At 58.2% G+C, this 21469-nt stretch overlaps 4 protein-coding genes across 7 annotated transcripts in view; 2 read left to right on the top strand and 2 right to left on the bottom strand.

The window, feature by feature from the left end:
* The window catches only part of PTPRA (protein tyrosine phosphatase receptor type A), a 113773-nt gene extending 112859 nt beyond the window's left edge, over positions 1–914 (top strand). For all 4 annotated transcript variants that reach the window (XM_056489235.1, XM_056489237.1, XM_056489236.1 and 1 more), the window contains one exon: positions 443–914. In XM_056489235.1, the coding sequence (XP_056345210.1) occupies positions 443–517 (75 nt within the window). In that variant the 3' untranslated portion in view covers positions 518–914. The remainder of the gene's footprint in view (positions 1–442) is intronic.
* Positions 915–6163: 5249 nt separating this feature from the next.
* MRPS26 (mitochondrial ribosomal protein S26) lies at positions 6164–9221 on the top strand. The gene is made up of 4 exons (XM_056489255.1): positions 6164–6457; positions 7140–7274; positions 8298–8421; positions 8646–9221. The coding sequence occupies exons 1-4, from the start codon at positions 6207–6209 to the stop codon at positions 8775–8777; spliced, it is 642 nt and encodes a 213-aa protein (XP_056345230.1). The 5' UTR covers positions 6164–6206; the 3' UTR covers positions 8778–9221.
* A 363-nt stretch (positions 9222–9584) lies between these two features.
* LOC130252072 (neurophysin 1-like) lies at positions 9585–10805 on the bottom strand. The gene is made up of 3 exons (XM_056489257.1): positions 10686–10805; positions 10407–10608; positions 9585–9634 (listed from the first exon to the last, which is right to left on the bottom strand). The coding sequence occupies exons 1-3, from the start codon at positions 10803–10805 to the stop codon at positions 9585–9587; spliced, it is 372 nt and encodes a 123-aa protein (XP_056345232.1).
* A 2295-nt stretch (positions 10806–13100) lies between these two features.
* Positions 13101–16540, bottom strand: LOC130252070 (vasotocin-neurophysin VT). Its single transcript, XM_056489256.1, has 3 exons — positions 16354–16540; positions 14714–14915; positions 13101–13343 (listed from the first exon to the last, which is right to left on the bottom strand). Exons 1-3 carry the CDS (start codon positions 16471–16473, stop codon positions 13177–13179), a joined length of 489 nt encoding a protein of 162 aa, XP_056345231.1. The 5' UTR covers positions 16474–16540; the 3' UTR covers positions 13101–13176.
* Between the last annotated feature and the right edge of the window lie 4929 nt (positions 16541–21469).

The following is a 21469-nucleotide window of genomic DNA, read 5'->3' on the forward strand; positions in this document are numbered from 1 at the left end:
GTCATCCTTAATGTTCCTTCCAACCCAAACCATCCTAGGATCCATGATTCCAAGGAGGTGGGGCAGGAGGTGTCTCCCCTTCCTCTTGTTAAGGCATCAAGTGCCTTTTAGCCACAGACAGAAGTTGTAGGAACCTCCTTGGAGACATCCTCAGCCACAGTGCATACATGAATGGGCTGAAACACCTGGAAAGGTGTCCTGGAGTGGCTGTGGAACCCTGCACATGGGTAGGGTTGGAGCAGGTGGGGCTGGGTGAGGTCTTGCAAGAGGGTTTTCAAAGAAAAGTCTTTGGGGATCCAAACAGAACCTCAGAGAGGAAGGGGGAAGCAGATTTTCTGTGGCCATGAGTACCCCAGCAAGGGTTGGGGGTGACAGGGAGGTGTCAGGTGCTGTGCCAGGTGTGGCTTTCCCTGCTGTGACCCTGCTGTGTCCCACCCCACAGGAACAGTACGAATTCTGCTACAAGGTGGTGCAGGAATACATCGACGCCTTCTCAGACTACGCCAACTTCAAGTGAAGAAAAACAGGAACAAAAATCCACACCCACCCCCTCCAGAAACAAATGACAGAAGAGTTGCCTTCTTTAATATTTTGTAATATTCTGTTTGTTAATATACCCCCCCAAACAAAAAAAACAAAAACTATGTGTATATATCTTAACTGTTTTAGAGGTTGGTACCATAAGCTTCATATTAGCTGGAGATTTTATATGTAGCAAAGTGTTAGTGCGGATACTGTTGGCTCCTTTTTTTCCAATGTTTTATTGGGGAATTAAATAGTGTGATGTTTGGATTAATATTGTCATACCATCTCTCTTCTGGAGAGTTGATACAGGCTGTTATTTTGTTTGTAAATCTTTTTTTTTTTTTTTTTTTCTTGAGGGAGTAAAGCCTTTTTTTAAAAAAAAAAAAAAAGGAAAGAAAGATATCCTGGATCTCTCCCCCTCCAACCTCCCCACCAGCACAAGCTTTTCCAAACCTGCAGGGAAATGGTTTCACATTTTTCTGCTGGTCAGCTCTTTAAAAAAATAAGGAGAAGAAAAAAAAAAAAAAATGCTCATTCTGTGTGTGTGTTTATATATAAATTCCCTCATTTTTGTTCCAAAAGCTAAAAACTTCCCCCCTCAGGGTCAGGCCACCGTGTGCTGCTGGTTTGGAAACTGTAATTGCCACACAGCAGCACCCAAATGTTGGGATTTTGAACCCAAAAAAGCAAACCCCAGAAAAACAAAAGGGGTTTTGCTCCCTGAAGGAAAGGTCTGAGTGTTTGGAGCTGGATTTTAGAGCAGGGATTGGGGTTGGCCCTGAGCTGGTCACTCATGGCTCTGCCATCCCTGCTGGTGCTCTCTGCACCAGGTGAGCTCCATCCCCAGCTGCTGGAGGGGATGTCAGATTATTTTTCCTGGCATCCTGAGAGATCACAGAATGAGGGAATGGTTTGGGGTGGAAGGGATCTCATAGAATATCCAATCCCACCCCCTGCCATGGCCAAGAACACCTTCCACTATCCCAGGCTGCTCCACACCCCATCCAACCTGCCCTTGGACACTGCCAGGGATCCAGGGCAGCCACAGCTGCTGTGCCAGGGCTCAGCACCCTCACAGGGAAGGATTTCTCCCAAATCCCTACTCCAGGCCTGCTCTCTTTCAGGAAGAATTCAAAGGGTCAAGAAACATCCTGAGGACCAGGGGTGCAGCACTTGTATATTAGAAAAAACAGGTTAATATGGTGGATTTTAATATTTTCTTTCTTCTAAAGGAATGAGTAAACACCTTCCTTGTTCCTGCTGCAGTCAGGGGCACCATGCCCAGATTAATGGGGGAGCTCCATCCCCACTGCAGGCACTGGGAGAACTGGTTTGGAGCAGAGGCTTCACCCCAAGGATTTCTGTGATGGTGAACTCAGGGTGGGTGGCAGAGCCCAGGAATATTGACAGCTCTGCCCAGGGATGTCATAGACTCAGGATATGGGGTTGAAATCTAGGAAATTCTGGGTAAAAACAGCCCATGAGTCAGAGCATCTAAATTCTTCACCTTTTTCCATCCAGGCAGGATTCACAGGGGGGTTCAGTGGAGGCACACAGGCAAGGGGACACCTCAGCCACACAAAATAACCCCCAAAAGTTGCTTTGCTGCTGCCACCATCCCCACTCCATCACCTCTGGTACCCCTCATGAGCCCCAACATCACCCCATTGCTAATCAATTCCAACTCCTAAATTCTGGGGGCTTTGGGCCAAGGCTGTCAGTCACACTCAGAAGTAAATGTGGTGACCCCAAAGAAATGGGGACCCTCCTTGAACAGGAGGGCTTCATTTGTCCCCACAGATGCTCCACCAGGAACATGGACCACCCCACCAGGTCCCTCCATCCCACTGCCCAATGGGTGCTGGCTGCTCCCTGGTGCTCTACATGAGTTTTTCTCCCTTTTTTTTCCTTCATTCCTGGGATCCCCTGGGGATTGGGGAAATTTTGGGGTCTAGGGAGCTGCCTTGAGCTTTTGCCACAGCATCTGCCCTGGCCCTGTCCTGCATCCAAGTGCAAATATCAGAGAGATGAGCAGCTGCTGGAGATAATCCAGGACCAGATCCTGCCTAAATCCCCTTCCTGAGCTGGGAGCTTCAGGCTCCATGGCCATTGCCAGCATCCAGCCCCAGTTTGGGGGTGACACATTCAAAACTGGGAAAGAACCCGGGAAATGGGGGGTGGGGAAACTGAGGCACGGGGAATTTGCTCCCCTCCTTTCAACAGGAGCATCCCTGGAGCTGCAGAGGGACCATCTGTATCCACCCCTTTGCCAGGAAATGGGAAAGGAGCCCGTGCTTGGGGATGGAGCTGCACTGGGGTCAGCTCCAAAAAAGGGATCCCCCAAAAAGGTGCTGCCCTGCAGTGCCAAGGGGATCTGGGGGGAAGGAGGCACTGGGCACTGGCACGGGGAGGCTGATGCCATCAGCGAGGTCACGGTCCCCCCTGGGAACGGTGGCCAGCCCGACGTCACTGTCACCGAGCCCTTCAAATAGCGGCGCCTGCCCGGGGCCAGCGCTGCAGCGCCACCACCGCCACCACCGCACCTGCACAGGTGAGGCTGTCCCGGCCACCACCGCACCTGCACAGGTGAGGCTGTCCCGGCACGGCTCGGGGGTGGGGGGTCCTGCTTGTCCCAGATCAGACCCCACTGGGGGCGTGGGGTGGATCCAAACCCCAGCAGCACCCCGGGGTGCTGAGCCCCTCTGGCTTCTCCAGCCCCAAAGGGCACCCAGGGATGCTCATTCCCTCTGGATCCACATCCCAAACTCGTCTCAGCACCACCCAGGGGTGCTCATCCCCTCTGAATCTGCATCCCAAACTCGCCCCAAAGAGGTGCTGGGTCCAGCATCTGCATCCCAAACCCATCGCAGCATCACCCAGGGGTGCTCATCCCCTTTGGATTTCCATCCCAAATTCACCCCAGCCCCACCCAGGGGTGCTCATCCCTCTGGATCCGCATCCCAAACTCGTCTCAGCACCACCCAGGGGTGCTCATCCCCTCTGAATCTGCATCCCAAACTCGCCCCAAAGAGGTGCTGGGTCCAGTATCTGCATCCCAAACCCACCCCAGCATCACTAGGGGTGCTCATTCCTTCTGGATTTGCATCCCAAACTCATCCCAGCCCTACCCAGGGGTGCTCATCCCCTCTGGATCCACATCCCAAACCCATCCCAGCCCCACCCAGGGGTGCTCATCCCTCTGGATCCGCATCCCAAACCCATCCCAGCATCACCCAGGGGTGCTCATCCCTCTGGATCCGCATCCCAAACCCATCCCAGCCCCACCCAGGGGTGCTCATCTCTGTCTCTCCATCCCCCCACTCAACCCCCGGGGTTCTGCTGGACCCAAACCACCCCAGGCAGCGCTCCCGGGTGCTGAGCCCTCCCGCAGCGCCCCGGGGGTGTCCCCGGAGCGGGTGCCGGTGGGACAGGGCGGGCTGTGTCCCCGCAGCCCCCCGGCCATGGCTCCCCGCGGGTCGCTGCTGCTGCTGGCGCTGCTACTGCTGAGCTGCGCGCTGCCCCGCGGCCACGGCCAGCACTGGTCCCACGGCTGGTACCCGGGGGGCAAACGCGACCTCCGCACCCCCGCAAACCTCCAGGTAGGGTCACCCCCCTGCAGCTCATTCCCTTCCCTCCCGGGGTGATCCCACCGCCCCAAAGGGTGATGCCCAGCCCGGCTGTGTCCCCCTGCCCCAGGGGTTTGTGCCCCCCAGGGGTTAAAGCCCCCTGCTCCTGGGGTTTTAATCCCTATGGATTAAAACCTTGTCCCAAATTACCCTCTCTGGATTATAACCCCGTCCCACAATTATCTCCCCGCCGAGTTCTAGCATTTATCCCCGCCCCAAATTAAACCCCACTCCGGTTTTATGACCCCCACGGGCTATAATCCCCCCCCAGGTTATCCCCTCCCTGAATTATCCGGATTTATCCCCCATGGGCTATAGACCCCATCCCAGGTTATCCCCTCCCTGAATTATCGGGATTTATCACCCCATGGGCTATAGACCCCATCCCAGGTTATCCCCTCCCTGAATTATCGGGATTTATCACCCCATGGGCTATAGACCCCATCCCAGGTTATCCCCTCCCTGAATTATCCGGATTTATCCCCCATGGGCTATAGACCCCATCCCAGGTTATCCCCTCCCTGAATTATCCGGATTTATCACCCTATGAGCTATAATCTCTGATGTTATCTCCCTCTCTGAATTATCCCACCACTCCAGATTTCCCGTGATTACCTTCCCCACCTATTCACCTTCCTCCCCGGCATCCCCGCAGTTTATCCGCCCTGAATCCCCCCACCCGCGGGGCGATCCCCCCATCCCGGGTGTTTTTCCCCCCGCCGCAGATCCCGTCCCCTCTCGGGCGCTGCCGTCCCCTCCCGTGTCCCGTCCGGCGGGAGGAGCCGCTGCCGGTGAGCGGGATTGGGGCTGGGGGGTCCCGGGGGGTTCCGGGGGGTTCCGGGGGTCCCCGGACCGGCACTGACCGATCCCCCCGCCCCTCTCCGCAGCGACCCGCGCTGCGCCCCTGAGCAGACCCAGCGCCCCCGGCGGGACCGAACCGGGACCGAACCGCGGGCAATAAAAGGGGCTGGGGGCGATTTGTGAGCTGTGATGGTGATGGGGTGATGGGGGGTGGCACGTGGGGACAGTGTGTCCCGTGGGGACAGTGTGTCCCGTGGGGACAGTGGTGTCCGGGTGGGGATAATGGTGTCCCGTGGGTGGGATTCCTGTCCCGGGGGGGAACAGGAATCTTGGGGGTGTCTGATAAAGGGGGATTGTATTGCCTGGGGATGCCGTGTCCCGTGGGAGGTGTCCCGTTCCTTGGGACAGTGGTGGGAAATTCGTGTCCCGTGGGTGGGGGTGTGCGATTTGAAGGGGTTGGGTTGTGTCTTTTGGGGTGCCGTGTCTCGTGGGCGGCTGTTCCCTGCGGGGATTCCTTTCCCTTAGGTTTCCGCGTCCCTGTCCCTGTGTCCCTGTCCGTGTCCCCGTGTCCCCGTGTCCCCGTGTCCCTGTCCGTGGCGGTGTCCCTGTCCCTGTGTCCCTGTCCGTGTCCCCGTGTCCCCGTGTCCCCGTGTCCCTGTCCGTGGCGGTGTCCCTGTCCCTGTGTCCCTGTCCGTGTCCCCGTGTCCCCGTGTCCCCGTGTCCCTGTCCGTGGCGGTGTTCCTGTCCCTGTCCCTGTGTCCCTGGTCGTGGCGGTGTCACTTTCACAAGGGGGTGTCTCTGCCCCGTGAGTGTCCCTGTCCGTGTGTCCGATAGGTGTCCCTGTCTCGTGTGGGGTGTCCGTGTCCCGTGGGGGTGTCCCTGTCCCTTAGGTGCCCGTGTCACACGGTAGTCCGTCCCTTTTCAGGGGGCTGTCCCTGTCCCGTGTAGGGTGTCCCTATCCAGAAGGGTGCCCGTGTCCCCTGAGGGTGTCCCTGTCCCGTGTCGGATGTCCCTGCCCCACGGATATCCGTGTCCCACGGCAGTCGCTGTCCCGTGTAGAGTGTCTGTGTCCCGTGGGGGTGTCCATCTCCCGTGTAGGATGTCCCTGTCCCACGGCAGTCCCTGTCGCTGTCCCCCTCCCCTCCCCGCCTCCATTTCCCATCAGGCCCCGCTCCCTCCTCCCTTCCCGTGGCGCCGCGCGCGGGCCCGCGCCGTGACGTCACTCCCGCGCCGTGACGTCAGTGCCGCGCCGCCATGCTGCCGGCGCTGAGGCGCTGCCGCCCGGGCTCCGTCCCGCTGCCGGCGCTGGGGCCCGGCCCCGTCCCGGGGCTCTGTCCCGCCTGGTGCCCGCGGGCGCTGCCGGCGCGGGGCCGCAAGACCCGCCACGATCCCCCCGCCAAGTCCAAGGCGGCCCGGGTGAAGCTGCCGCCGCCCGTGGACCCCGAGGAGCTGCTGGTGGTGCAGGAGCGGTACCGGCAGTACCGGCTGGTGCTGAGCGCCCTGCGGTACCGGCACGGGCCGGGGGTGGGGATGGGTGTGGGGCAGCTGGGGTGGGGCTGTGGCGATGGAGATGGAGTGTTCGGGGCTGGAGCTGTGGGGTATGGGTTGGTCTGGGATGGTTCTGGGGTGCTGAGGAGGGCTGGGGGTGGTTGTGGGTTTGGGTAAGCGCAGGGAGCTGGGTGTGGGGTTTTGGGGCTGACTGGACTGGGTGCAGGGTTGGGGTCTGGCTGCGGGGCTGCTGTGGGGCAGGGGAAGCTTGGGGCTGGCTGTGGCTCTGGTATGGAGTTGGAGGCTGGGTAAGGTGCTGGGGGCTGATGTGGAACAAGAGAGGGTTGGTGGCTGGGTGTGGGACCGGCTATGGGGTGGGAGGCTGGATATGGGGCTGAAGCAGGGGAGTGGCCACTTGGGACTGCTGTGGGGCAGTGGAGGGTTGGGTCTGGGGCACTTTGTAACAGGAGCAGGTAGATCCTGGGATACTGGGGGTAGGGAGGGGTGGTGGGTCTGATACTGATGTGTGGCAGAGGAGGGTCAGGGAGGTGGGACTGGGACCTCTGTGGGACAGGCTGGTGGGACTGGGACCTCTGTGGGACAGGGTGGTGGGACCGGCTCTGCTATGGGGCAGTGTGAGGAGAACCCGCTGTGCTGGCAGCCCCGGCAGGAGCTGAGTCCCTCCCCTGCTCCTGGCAGGGCGGAGTTCAGGGCCGAGGTGCTGCAGAAGAAGCAGGAGGAGCGGCTGGCTGCCGAGGAGGAGGAGGAGCTGGAGGAGCACCGGCGGCTGATGGCCTGGAACGAGGAGGAGAACCGCCGGCAGCAGGCACGCAGGTGAGCCCAGGGAACCCTGCCCTGGCCTCGGGGAACCCTGCCCTGCCTGCCTCTGGCTGCTGCTCAGGCAGCACTGAGCTCCCCTAGAGTCTGGTATGTACAGAGAAGCTTGGGCTGGGTTAGGAACTGGTTCATGGTGGGAAATGGTCACATCCAGTCACCAGTGGTGTCCCCAGGGGTCAGTGCTGTTTAACATTTTTGTGGATGATCTGGATGAGGGGTTGAGTTCACCATCAGCAAATTTGCAGGTGACCCCAAGCTGGGAGTGAGTGGATCTGCTGCAGGGCAGGAGGGCTCTGCAGAGGGACCTGCACAGGCTGGATGCAGGAGCTGAATCCAAGGATATGAGGTTTAACAGGACCAAGTGCCAGGTCCTGCACTTTGGCCACAACAGCCCCTGCAGTACCACAGGCTGGGGACAGAGTGGCTGGACAGTGGCCAGGCAGAAAGGGAGCTGGGGGACAGCAGCTGGACATGAGCCAGCAGTGTGCCCTGGTGGCCAAGAAGGGCAATGGCTCCTGGCCTGGATCAGGAATGGTGTGGCCAGCAGGAACAGGGAAGGGATTCTTTCCCTGTGCTCAGCACTGGTGAGGCCACACCTTGACTGCTGTGTCCAGTTCTGGGCCCCTCAGTTTAGGAAGGACATTGAGATCCTGGAGTGTGTCCAGGAAAAGGCTGGAACACAAGTCCTGGTAGGAGCAGCTGGGGGTCTCAGCCTGGGCAAAAGGAGGCTCAAGGGAGACCTTGTCACTCTCCACAACTCCCTGAGAGGAAGGTGCTGCCAGGATGGGTCAGGATCTGCTCCCTGGGAGCAGAGGACAAGAGGACACAGCCTTTTCCACCATAACTGATTTTGTGATTCTGGGAAATCCTGACCTTTTCAAGTGAATCTGCCTGTGCAGCTATCATGGTTCCTGTGCCTTTTGCTGCTGAGGGCCAAGTCAAGGTTCTCTGGGCAGCCTCCTGCTCTCCTGGGGATGGAAGTGTCACCTCACCCATCAGATTTTCCTTTCTGTCTGGCAGAGAGGAGCGACTCAGGAAACAAGAGGAGGAGGAGAAGAGGAAGAAGTTAGAGATTGCAGAGAAACAGGCCAGGAAAATGGAGGCTTTCCTGGAGGAGAAGGAGAAGGAGGTTCTCCAGCTGCAGGTAAGAGCAGCTGGTGCCTGCTGGGGAGCCAGGCTGCCAGAATTCCCTGCCAGGGAGCCATGTGGAAGCCGTGGGCTTGTTTTGCACAGATTTTTCAGCTGGGAACACGAGCGTCGGCACCTCCAGGGGTGTTGACAGCGCGTGGATGGGAGAGAGCTGGAGCCAGAGCTCTGGGAACAGGCTGGGATAATCCTGAGGGTGATAATCCTTGTCCTTTGCTTCAGGAGGAAGCCAAAAACTTCATCACCCTTGAGAACCTGGAGGCACGGATCGAGGAGTGCCTGGACAACCCCCGGAACTACAACTTCGCCATCGACAAGGACGGGCGCGTCGTCAAGCGCACGGTGCTGTCATAGCAGCCCTGCTGAGAGCCCTGTGCCAGAGCCCCACAGGCAGCACACAGCTTCCTCTGAATGGATAACTCAGCCACAGGTGTGCTGGAGAAAGGTCTGGCTCTGCTGCTTCCAAAGGGTTAATGCCTGTGGAAAGGGGGTGAGGGGAAACTGGGAGGCTCCAGCAGCCTGGCTCAGCCCTGTTGCTGTGCCTGTGATCCCACCTCCCACGTGTTTGGATCCCTCCTGCCTTCTCACACAGCAGGAGCAGTCCTGAGGCAGAGCCTGGCTCTGAGCTCCTCACTGTCAGCTCCAAAGGCAAACGAGGCTGAATGAATTTGTAGGAAACACTGACCTTCCCTTTTTTGTTTTGTTGGGGAAGGAATTAATTGTAATCCTGATTTCACACTTTAAACCCTCCTTTGCACATCTCTTGGTGTGGCTGAATAATAAAATGTGTCTGAATGATTCAGGATTTCTGGTGTCTCCTTATTTCTCCCTTCAGGCTTAATTTATTCATCACCTGAAACTGAAGGTGTAGATAAAATTGTAATGACTTTGGGTGTTCTGGGTTGTTGGGGTCTTAAGACTTCTGGTTTTGGGCTGCCCAATATTGAGCCTGGAGTTTGCTGTGGTTCAGCCATGGTCTGCAGGTCCCTCTCCCTCCCTCCCAAGCCTGCAGTTCAACCAGGAAAGTGCACAAAACCCACAGACTTCTTTTCTGTCCAAGTTTTATTTCTGATTAAGCTCGTCTCTTCAGTGTGAGTCACAGCCCGAGGCAGGGCTGGGACAGCGATGGATGCAGATCCTGTGGATTCTCTCCTGGGTGGGCTACACAAACAGCATCTCCTGCTCACAGGATGAGTCAGTGCTGCAGCCCTCTGAGGGGAGAGAGGGGGAGTGTGGTGTGAAACCAGACAGCACTGACCAGGCCCCAGGGACCCAAAAAACAGCCCCCAGAGATCCCTGAAACAGCCCACAGGGACCCTCTGAGCCAGCCCCTAGAGAGCCCTGAAACAGCCCTCAAGGACTCCCCAAAATAGCCCCCATAGATCCCTGAAACAGCCCCTAGAAATCCCTAAAACATTCAGAAACCCTCTGAAACAGCCTCCAGGGACCCCTGAAACAGCCCCCAGAAATCCTCCAAAACAGCCCCCAGAGATCCCCAGAACATTCAGAAACCCTGTGAATCAGCCCCCATAGATCCCTGAAACAGCCCCCAGAAATCCCCCAAAACAGCCCTCAGAGATCCCCAAAACACCCAAAGACCCCCCAAAACAGCCGCCAGGGTCCCCCAGCACTGGGGTTTAATGAACTCCTCACTCCACTCGCCGATGCTTCCCGGGATTTACAGCAGGACCTCTGGTAGTTAATGTAGGGAGGAGGGTGGGATTTTTGAGAAAAACTAATGAGAGCAGGAGGGGATGTGAGTCCTGCACTTGCTCAGCCCCCAAAATTTGCTGTCAGCTTCCCTCCTGCCCCAAACCCTCCCGGTCTCATCCCTTCCCCGGGGTCTGGGTAGGTCATGGGGCGCGGTCTGTCTGTCGGGGCGAGGGACGGACACACGGACGGGACAAGGACAATCCCTCGGGCACAATCCCCTCTCCCCGTGTCCTACAGAGCCTGGCACCCGGTGACCCGTGCCGCCCTCACCGGTGCCGCAGCAGATGCCGGGAGCGGCGCAGCTCCCCCCGGAGCCGCAGGGTTTGTGTCCCGACTCGCAGGGCGTGGGCAGGAAATTCTCCTCCTGGCACCGCAGCGTCTCCGAGGTGCCCAGGTAACAGCCCAGCTCCTCCCCGCAGCAGATGCTGGGCCCGAAGCAGTGCCCCTTGTTCCGGGGGCCGCAGGGCAGGCACTGCTCGGGGAGCGGGGGAGGAGGTTGGGAGGAGGGAAGGATGGAGCTGGGAGCGCTCCGAGCCCTCCCGGACCCACCTTCCTGATTTCCATGTCCAGCGCCGCCCGTTTGCCCCCGATGGGGCAGTTCTGGATGTAGCAAGCGGAGGAGAGAGCCAGGAGCCCCAGGAGGCAGAGAGCCAGGGCCTTGCAGGACATAGTGGCAGGATTTTCGGCTGCCCATCCCAGCCCCTGGCCCTGTATTTATAGTCCTGGCTCCTACTTAGGGATTCGGGCACCGGCGTCACCCGTGTTCCTTAAAAACCACAAGGAATTGCTTCCCACAGCAGAGGGCAGAGCTAATAGCCAGAGGTCGAGGACGTGAGGTCAAGGACAAGGTGCTGGTTTTCTCCTCTGTGATGAGTCCAGCGACAGAGGGAACGTGTGGAGGTTGTGGATGGGGCTGGATGGATCTGTGGGGTTATGGATGGAGCTGTGGGGTTTGTGGATGGGGCTGGATGGATCTGTGGGGGTTGTGGATGGGGCTGGATGGAGGTGTGGGGTTATGGATGGGGATGGATGGATGTGTGTGGTTTGTGGATGGGGCTGGATGGATCTGTGGGGGTTGTGGATGGAATCTGAGGTTTGGGGTCCCTCTCCACTCACCACTTAGAGCTGTGGTGTGTCCCATTGGGAGCCCCTCTGGCATGGAGAGGGTAGGGATGCAGGTGGGATGTGTTCCCCCAGGATTGGGGTGAGAGGGACATGTACTTCTATTGGCTTCAAGTCCCTTTGGGTGGGAGAAGCAATCCCATATCCTCTGGGATCATCCATGGGATGTGGGGTGGGGAATGTTGCTGTTGGCCCTTCCTTTGGGGGATGCTCAGCACGGGGCTCACCCCGCTCAGGGACAGCAGAGACACCCAGCCCATCCCCACTCACTCATCCAACAGCTCCACAGCCACATGAGAACACCAAACCTCCTGGCAAATCCCAGATTTCCCCACTGCCTCTCCTTGGAGCTGCAGACTGGGATTGGAAGTGGTGTCCTGAGCCACTCCACCAGCCCACAAAGCCGCCCCCCCTCCCCAGATCAGCGCTGAGGATGAGGCTGAAGGCTGATGCAACCACCCAGGGTCTGCTCACCCCTGCCCCTTGCCTTCCTCATCCCAATTAGGAGCTTCCCAGCTTGAATAAATTTCCCCGCTGAGGACAAAACTTGACGTCCACTGAGATCATTCCCCTGTGCTGGCTTAATTGAGAATTAGGCAGCCAGAGCTGGACAGCCGTGACCTTTTCCTGTCCCTCCAGCTTGCCTCAAAATCCACCACTTAGCAGGGGCAGCACGAGGGCAGGCAGGTCCCTGTCACCAGCCGGGGTCAGCGCCAGCCCCTGGGGACAGGGAGGCACTGGGATCCGTAGGGATGGTTGGAAATGGGACTCAGCACCTGCTGTGTGCTGTCCCGGCTGCAGCACAGCGTGGAGGGAGGGAATTGTCATCCCAGACCCCTGCAGGATGTGTCTCAGTGGGGGAAAAACCCAGATATCAGCCCCTGGTGGTTTTGGGGGGACTCGATTTTTGCCTGATTTTGGGGGTTTTCATCAGATGGAGCATTCCCAGCTCAGCCACACATTCCCGGTGCTGCAGGAGTGTTGGGGGTTCACATCCTGCATCTTGGAAAAGTCAGAGTGCCAGAGCTGGGCTCAAAGCCCAATTCCCTCCTCCCAGCTCGAGTCCCCCACCCACGCTGGTGTCACCCTCTCCCAACGATTTTGGGGTGATTTGGGGTCCCCCCTCCCCAGGGCTGGGATGGGATGCTGGCTGTGGGAAGCAGGTCCTGGATCCATCCTGCATCCCCTGCAGGATGGGCAGGATGGATCCGCGGGTGCCAGGGAGCTCCACCTCCCTGGAGGTGCCACCTCCCCCAGGGACAGTATAAAGGACGAGCTGTCCCCGTGCCGTGGCCACTGCCAGCCCGGAGAGACCTCGGAGCAGGGACCAGCAGGGTGAGAGGGGACAGGGCTGGGATAACGGCACCCCCAGTTTTGGGACCAAATTTTGGGGGGTGACAGTGGGATAATGGGGACTGATCCTCCCTGTGAGTGTCCAGAGGGGATGGGAAGGAGAGACCAGCCCTGGAGGGGATCTGTGGAGCTGGGAGCCCAAACCTCTCTGCTCCTGAGAGATTTGGGGTGCTTTTCCTCACTTTTTATCATTTTTAGTAGGTGCTGTGCTGATTCCTGAAGGCAGCGAGGTCCCGAATCTGCCCCAAGAGGGGCTCGGCCAGGAGGTGACAGGAGGGTGGCACATCCCAGCTGTCCCCAGGCTGCTGGGTGGCACTCCATGGCCCGATCCCAAATTCCAGCTCTGCCTGAGCTCCTCCCCCTGGCAGCTACAAGGACGGGACCAAATCCTGCACCCAGCCCAGCCAACCCACGGAGATCTGGGGACCCAAGACCCTCCAACACCCCACCCCAGAGCCCCCAGGAGCCACCCCCAGCGCCCAGGACGAGCACAGTGCACAAGGACTTTTATTGGGTGTCGTATGTACAGAGCCGAGCTGGGGGGGTGGGTCGGGCTCGGGGGGGCTCAGAGCAGGGGGTGCTTGCCCTGCTGCTGCCGGTTTGCCAGGTGCATGAGCTTGAGGAGCAGGTCCCCGGCAGAGCCGTCCAGCACCGCCAGGCTCTTCTCGTCCGCCGCCTCCCGAGCGCCCTCGCTGCCCTCGTCCAGGCAGCCGCTGTCCGTGGAGCACGACTCTGCCCAAAATCGGGGATGGAACGGGTTATTTGGGGTTGTTTTGGGGCTGGGGAAGGGGTTGGTGGCAGCCAGGGGGGCCAGCGCAGCTCCAGCTCCGGTTTTGTCTCTCTGTTCAGCAGGGAGCAGGGCTGGGTTTTCTGGCACATCGGGGAGGCTGTGCTGGCTGGAAAAAGCTCATGGTGGGTCAGGAAGGAGATCCGAGCCCAATTCTTTAGAATCATGGAATGGTTTGGGTCGGAAGGGACATCAAAGAACATCTTTAAAGCTCCTTCTCAGCCATGGGCAGGCAGAGCCTCACCCAGGACATGTGAAGGGACATCTGAAGGCTCAGTGCTTCCCTGGCACCACAAAGGGATGATTTTGGGAATGCATGCACAGCTGGATGAGTGGCTGGGCAGCAGGTGGGCTGCAAACAGCCAGGGCTTGGCAGCCTGGGTTAGGCACACCCAGTTCTGGTGGGATTCTGGGCACACACACACACACACACACACACACACACACACACACACACACACACACACACACACACACAGCCTGGCCTGGGTGCTGCTGCTGTGACCTGTTCCTGCCAAGGGCTGCATGTCACACGGGATTGCAAAGAATCCTGGAATGGTTTGGTTTGGAAGGGATCATAAAGCCCATCCCATTCCACCCCATGCCATGGGCAGGGACACCTTCCTCTATCCCAGGTTGCTCCAAGCCCATCCAGCCTGGCCTTGGACACTGCCAGGGATCCAGGAAAAGCCACAGCTTCTCTGGGCACCCTGTGCCAGGGCGTGCCACCCTCACAGGAAAAAAATTCATTCCTTACAATCAGCTTGAATCCAACCATCCAACCCAAATTATCTCAGAACTGCCGCTTCCACTCCACGCCTCAGTTTCCCCTCCCTAAATCTAAACCCCAGCACCAGCTAAGCGCAGCTGGAGATCTCCATTCCCCAGCTCCATCCCCCAGCTCCATCCCCCCAGCTCCATCCCCCCAGCTCCATCCCCCAGCTCCATCCCCCAGCTCCATCCCCCAGCTCCATCCCCCAGCTCCATCCCCCCAGCTCCATCCCCCCAGCTCCATCCCCCCAGCTCCATCCCCCAGCTCCATCCCCCAGCTCCATCCCCCCAGCTCCATCCCCCAGCTCCATCCCCCAGCTCCATGCCCCAGCTCCATCCCCCAGCTCCATCCCCCCAGCTCCATCCCCCCAGCTCCATCCCCCCAGCTCCATCCCCCAGCTCCATCCCCCCAGCTCCATCCCCCAGCTCCATCCCCCAGCTCCATCCCCCAGCTCCATCCCCCAGCTCCATCCCCCCAGCTCCATCCCCCAGCTCCATCCCCCAGCTCCATCCCCAGCTCCATCCCCCGCCCCGGCCCCGTTACCGGCGGTGCAGCAGATGCCGCTGGCGGCGCAGCGGCCCCCGGAGCCGCAGGGCTGTCCCCCGGCCTGGCAGGGCGAGGGCAGCGCATCCTCCTCGGCGCAGCGCCGCGTCTCCGCCGTGCCCAGGTAGCAGCCCAGCTCCGGCCCGCAGCAGATGCCGGGCCCGAAGCAGCTCCCTCTGTTGCCGGGGCCGCAGGGCAGGCACTGCGGGAAGGAGCTGCCTCAGTGCCCGAGCCCCAGAAAACTCCTCGTGCACCCCTTTGTGTTAGAAACCCCTCATGGCAAAGAACAGCAGCAGTGCCTTGCCCTGCACCCCAGTGCCACAGCCCAGCCCCTGGGTTTTGGGGGTTTTTGTGCACCCCGGGTTCTCTCCCAGCCCCAAGCCCATCACTCCCCTTCAGCATGTCCTCCCAGAGCTGCATCAGCCAAACCAGCATCCCACCAAGAGCATCCCTTCCTAAATCAGCATCCCACAAAGAGCATCCCTCCCTAAACCAGCATCCCACCAAGAGCATCCCTTCCTAAATCAGCATCCCAGAAAGAGCATCCCTTCCTAAATCAGCATCCCACCAAGAGCATCTCTTCCTAAATCAGCATCCCAGAAAGAGGATCCCTCCCTAAATCAGCATCCCACAAAGAGCATCCCTTCCTAAATCAGCATCCCACCAAGAGCATCCCTCCCTAAACCAGCATCCCACCAAGAGCATCCCTTCCTAAATCAGCATCCCACCAAGAGCATCCCTCCCTAAACCAGCATCCCAGAAAGAGGATCCCTCCCTAAATCAGCATCCCACAAAGAGCATCCCTCCCTAAACCAGCATTCCAGAAAGCAGCATCCCTCCCCAAACCAGCATCCCACAAAGCAGCATCCCTTCCTAAATCAGCATCCCACCAAGAGTATCCCTCCCTAAACCAGCATCCCACCAAGAGCATCCCTTCCTAAATCAGCATCCCACCAAGAGCATCCCTCCCTAAACCAGCATCCCAGAAAGAGGATCCCTCCCTAAATCAGCATCCCACAAAGAGCATCCCTCCCTAAACCAGCATTCCAGAAAGCAGCATCCCTCCCTAAATCAGCATCCCAGAAAGCAGCATCCCTCCCCAAACCAGCATCCCACAAAGCAGCATCCCTTCCTAAATCAGCATCCCACGAAGAGCATCCCTCCCCAAACCAGCATCCCTTCCTAAACCAGCATCCCCCTAAACCAGCACCCCACAAAGCATCATTCCCCCCTAAATCAGCATCCCCCTAAGCAGCATCCCCCCCTAAGCCAGCATCCCTTCCTAAACTGGCATCCTCCAAACCAGCATCCCCCTAAGCAGCATCCCTCCCCAAACCAGACCTTTCTGTATTTAGCATCTCCCCACCAGCCCCTCCTGGAGGTGCCACCAAGGCTGGTGGCCGTGACCTTGTGTCCCCGCTCGGGTTGTCCCCGTGACCTCCCTGTCCCCTCTCCCTGCCCTGTCCTGTCCTGCTCTGCTGTGGCCGAGCCTGAGCCTCTTCTCGAGGTGCCAGCAGCACTTCGTGGTGGTCACTGTGTCCCTCAGCCATCCCAAACCCCCTCTGCTCCGTGTACCCGGGTGTCGGGGAGCCCTGCACCCCTCTGTCCCCCCGGATCCCACCCCGTGTCCCACCCCGTACCTGTCGCAGCGCTGTGTCGCCCAGAGCCCGCTTGCCGCCCCGGGGGCAGTTCTGGATGTAGCAGGCGGAGGAGAGGGCGAGGAGGCAGAGGAAGGAGAGGGGCAGCGAAGGCTCTGCCATGGTGCAGGGTGCTGGGGAAGCTGCTCCAGCTGCGGCTGGCCCCGTGCTGGGAGAGCTGCTATTTATGCTGCCATCACCCCTTCCCAGGGGAGGAGGAGGAGGAAGAGGGATGGGTTGAGTTTTTTTGTTGTTGTTGTTTTTCCCTTTTTTTTTTTTTTTTTTATCCCTGTCTTTTTTTTTTTTTTTTTTTTCTTCTTCCCCAAATCGCATCCAAGCAAATCTGTAACTGAGATGATTCAGTGCAGCAGCACTCAGGGCTTGGCTGCTCCGAGGGGCACGGGCTGGCTCTGGGATGTGATGGGAAGGGGCACTGGACGGGCTGGGGTGGATTCAGGGAGAGGTGCTCCTTCAGAAGGTGCTGAATGGGGAGGGATGTGGGTTTGGGGACAGATGTTCACTCAGGAGATGTGGTTTTGGGAAGATGCAGATTTTGGGAAGGGTGCTGAATTTAGAGAGTGATTCTGGTTTGGGATAGATGTAGATTTTGGGAGAGGTGCTGAATTTAGGGGTGATGCTGGTTTGGGATAGATGTGAATTTTGAGAGAGGTGCTGAATGTGGGGGGTGATTCTTGGTTCTGGTTTGGGATGGATGTAGATTTTGGGAGAGATGCTGGTTTTGGAGGGATGCTGGTTTGGGAGCAATGCTTATTTTTGGGAGGGATAAGGGTTTACAAGGTGCTGCTTTAGAGAGGCTGTTTATTTGGAGGATTCTTGGAAGGATGCAGATCTTGGGAGAGATGCTGATTTGGGAAGCGATGCTGGTTTGGGAAGTGGTGCTTGTTTGGAGCATGCTGGCCCAGGAAGGATGCTGCTTTGGGGAGGAATGCAGGTTTGGGGAGGGATGCTGGTTTGTGGGATGCTGGTTTGGGGAGAGATGCTGGTTTAGGGGGAATGCTGATTTGTGGGATGCAGGTTTGGGGAGGGATGTTGATTTAGGAAGGGATGCTGGTTTAGGGGATACTGTTTTAGGAAGAGATGCTGGTTTGAGGAGGGATGCTGATTTGTGGGATGCTGGTTTAGGGAAGGATGCTGGTTTAGGGGGGATGCTGCTTTGTGGGATGCTGATTTGGGGAGGGATGCTTTTTGTGGGATGCTGGGTTGACTGCTGCAGCTCTGGGAGGGGATGCTGGAGGGGAGTGATGGGGTTGGGGCAGGGAGAGAATCCCAGGTGCACAGAAACCCCCCAAAACCCAGGGGCTGGGCTGTGACACTGGGGTGCAGGGCCCTGTCCCCAGAGTGATCCATGGGTGCCACCCACAGCTCTCCTGCATCTTGCCCCTCTTCTCCAAGACACCAGAAAAACCAGCAGGAAAAGGGGAGACAAAAAGAAAAGGCACCTTTGGGGCTGGCACCAGCACACTCGTGTCACCCATGGGCTGTCAAAAACATCTGTACAGGAAAAACATCAGCAACCCCCTGCTCCATCCAGCCAGGAATATTCCTGTTCCCAGATCCCTTTTCCAGCTACACCAAGGCAGCCTCAGCAATGTGAAACTTTTATGCAGAGAGGAATCCGGTGCCTGTGAGTATCCTCCCTCTCCTTCTCCCCCCAGAAATGCTGGGACTGGCTCACAGTGACCAGGAAGGGTTTGTTTGGGGGGCTGGGAGGGGGCAGGACAATGTGGGGGTGCTTCCAGCTGTGGTCCTGCTTCTGGAGTGGTTTTATCCTTTGCTCATAAGGTGGGGAATTGAGGGAGAGAACCACAAAAATCAGCCTGGGCATCACTTGGGGTGGCTGAAGATGTTTTCCCCTGCCCCTCATTAGTCTCCCTCATTTTTCCTCTCCGTTAACATCCCTTTTCTGCCGGACAAACAGCCCAGCCCCAGCTGGAGGGAGGGGAATGGTGGTGCCCTGGTGGGGAGGGGTCTGCCCTGCTCAGCATCCCAAAGTGGTGGCACCGAGGTGATCCCACTGCGATCCTCCCTGGAAAACCTCCGAGTGCTTTGAAAAGCTCCACGGGAAGGGGGAGCAATGCCGGATGGGGTGAACCCCAGAGCATCGCTCTGCCCCCCAAAAGGGAAACTGAGGCACGGCGCTGGGGGGTCCCAGCCTCTCCCAGCGCCTGCCCTGTGATTTTGGGGCGTGGATCCACCCGGGGGTGGCACTCCTGGGCTTTGGGGCTCCTGCTGGGTGACACGAGAGCGATTTCCTCCCCTCGGGGGGGTGAAGGTGGCCACGGCCCCTGACTCACTCTCGCTGGGACCAGGGAGCGGCGAGTTCCCGAATTTGCCCCGTGACGCTGAATCGCCCCCGTGGGGCAGCCGTGGGGGATTTAATGACCGATGTCATCAGCAGCAGCCTCGTTTCCCCATCCAAACCCATCCCTTCACAGCGGGAGCCCAAACCCACTTACGTTGCAGGGCTGAGGAGGACGCAAAAGCCCTCGGCTGGGAAAACTTTTCTTTAAAAGAGCCCCAAATGTCAGCTCTAAATTGGGTGTTAGGCGCTCGTGCTCCGTCTCTTCATTACTGTATCGTAAAATTACATTAGCTGGGAACGAGCTGCATTCAAATGACTCTGTGTCTGGAATGATAACGCAGGAATATGAGATTAAAATGTAATTATGCTCTTTAAAGTCAAGGAAGGTTAATAAAATGTTTTTCCGAGTTGCAGAGGCTCCGCAGCCGCAAGGCAGAATCACTTAGGGGAATCAAGGGGAGGATGAGGCGGGAACGGGGAGGGGAAATGGGCAGAAAACACAAAAAGGGGTTTGGGGAGGGAAATGTCGGGGTCACCTGGGGTGAGGCGTGGGGCAGGTGATCCCGGGGGGGGTTTGGCGGGGGTGGGCAGAGCTCTGCTCGGCTGGGATGGTCACTGGTGCCTGGGGTGCTGCTGGGCCCCCATCCCACATCCTGCCCCTTTGGGGTACTCAGAGTCCCACCCCAAATCCTCCATCAGCAGCCCCAGGTCCCTCCTTGGTGTCTCCAGCACTGGGTTTGCTCTGCCATGTCCCTGCTCTCCCCAGGCTCTTCCCCAGAGCCCCTTCCTCACATTTCCTAACAACACTCACAGGTGTGGTGGTGCCAGGGCATTCATTCCTATCCCAGCTCCCTCGGGAATGAGGGAAATCCCAAAAGCCTGACCTGGGCTGGGAATGGAGCAGCACCCCCAAATCTGCCCCCCTTGCTCAGCCAAAATATGGCCCCAGCTCCTGGAATCTCTGAGGCTGGAAAACTCTCCAAGATCATGGAGTCCAACCATTCCCCCAGCACTGCCAAGGCCACCAACAGTCCATGTCCCCAAGTGCCACGTGGCTTTTAAACCCCCCTAGGGATGGGGACTCCACACTTCCAGCTGTGCCAGTGCCTGACCATCCTTTCCATGAAGAAATCTTCCCAAATATCCAACCTGAGCCTCCCCCTTCCTTCACTAGCAGCAGGAGCTCTGTGAGCTCTGGAGCCCCCAGTGAGAGCCCTTTGGGAGGCAGGAGGAGGGATGGAGGTGCTGGAGCTTGGCTGCAGCACACACAGCTCCCAGGGCCAGAGTTCAGCCAGGATAAATGGGAGTGACAGCATTCAACCAGCATAAATCAGAGATTTTGGAAAATGGGATGGATTTCACCCATTTGTGCATTTCCTGCCTTTGCTGTGGGGGATGCAGCAGGGAAGGAGAAATTCTTGAAGATGTCACATGGAGAGGGTCAGGCTGGCAAGGGAGAGCTCCCTGCTCCTGCCTGGGAGCTCTTAATGTTCCTCAAATGCATCTGTCACTGTCACCATGGCCCTGTGGCTGAGGGGTGGTGGGGAGGGGGATCCTCACCTCCTCCCCTCACATCTCACATCGAGATGCTCCTCTGCTTCCCTGACAGCTGGAAAACAGCTTTGATGCCTCTGGAAAGGCAGCACAGCCAGCACCAAGATTGGCTGGGGCACTGCTCTGATCGTTCCCGTGGCCAAACCCATCCTGCTGGGATGTGGATGTCACACTGGGAGGTCACTGACCAGCAAGGGATGGGTTTGTCCAAAAAGTGCTTGAAGGACAGCATTAGAGGCAATTGCTCAGGCTGCAATAATTGCATTCCCCAGCTCCCAGGGAGAAGACAGGCTTGGAGCTGAGAATAAATGTGCTGGTGGCATCCATATGGGAGCTGAGGAGGGATTGCTGTGGGTCCAGGAAGCCATGGAATTCCTGGCTGTGTCACCCTTGGGGTGCAGAGGGGGTCCCTGCTGCCCTGGGATCAGGGGTCTCACCCAGCTGGGGCGGGTGGTCCTTCCCTGAGCTCCAAGATGTGGGTGCAGAGGGAAACTCATCCCTGGACCCCTGCAAGAGGGGACACAGCAGGTGAAACGTTCTGCCAAACATCCCAGAGGGTTAAGGAGGAGAAATTGGGGGATGAAGGCTCTGAGAACCTGCTGTGAGGTGGAGATGAGCCCTGCTCTGGGCAGGGAGGGGACCTGATGTCCCAACACCACCCCCTCCTTCCAACCCCTGCCCCTCCCTGCAGAACAAAGGGAACCTGGAGATAATGTGGGAGATGGTTCCCACCTGGATCACAGCCCCCTGGCAGAACACCACAGGGAATTCTGGGCACTGGAGAAGCTTGTCAGAACCTGTGGCTTTGGAAGCATCCAAGCTTTGCTAGCTCTGAGGATCCAGAGGCACCATCCATCCTCCCCCTTCCCTCAGGGAGGTGTGAGAGCTGAATCACTGCAAACACACCACACTGCAATGGAGTGATTTACTGCCTCTGAATCGTGGGGTTTTTAGGAATTTTGTGCCTATTTTCTAAGTGTTTATTATTTTAGGACGTGTGATTTTCTATTTTTGCTGGGAATGGAGACAGGCTGTAACTCCTGCTGACGCAGGCAGGGAGCAGGATCAGTGTGGGGCCAGCACAAAGCTGTGCTCCAGTGGTTGAGCAGCTCCTGCCCGTGCCAGAACACGACAGCACTGCTCAGGTGCCTTCTGAGAGCAAATAAAGATGTGACCAAGGTGAGCTGAGTCAGCTGGAGGCTCCTTATGGCCCAGAACATCAGTTAAGTGGCACCAGCAGGG

This window comes from Oenanthe melanoleuca, chromosome 4, assembly GCF_029582105.1.
Source record: "Oenanthe melanoleuca isolate GR-GAL-2019-014 chromosome 4, OMel1.0, whole genome shotgun sequence".
Classification (NCBI taxonomy): domain Eukaryota; kingdom Metazoa; phylum Chordata; class Aves; order Passeriformes; family Muscicapidae; genus Oenanthe; species Oenanthe melanoleuca.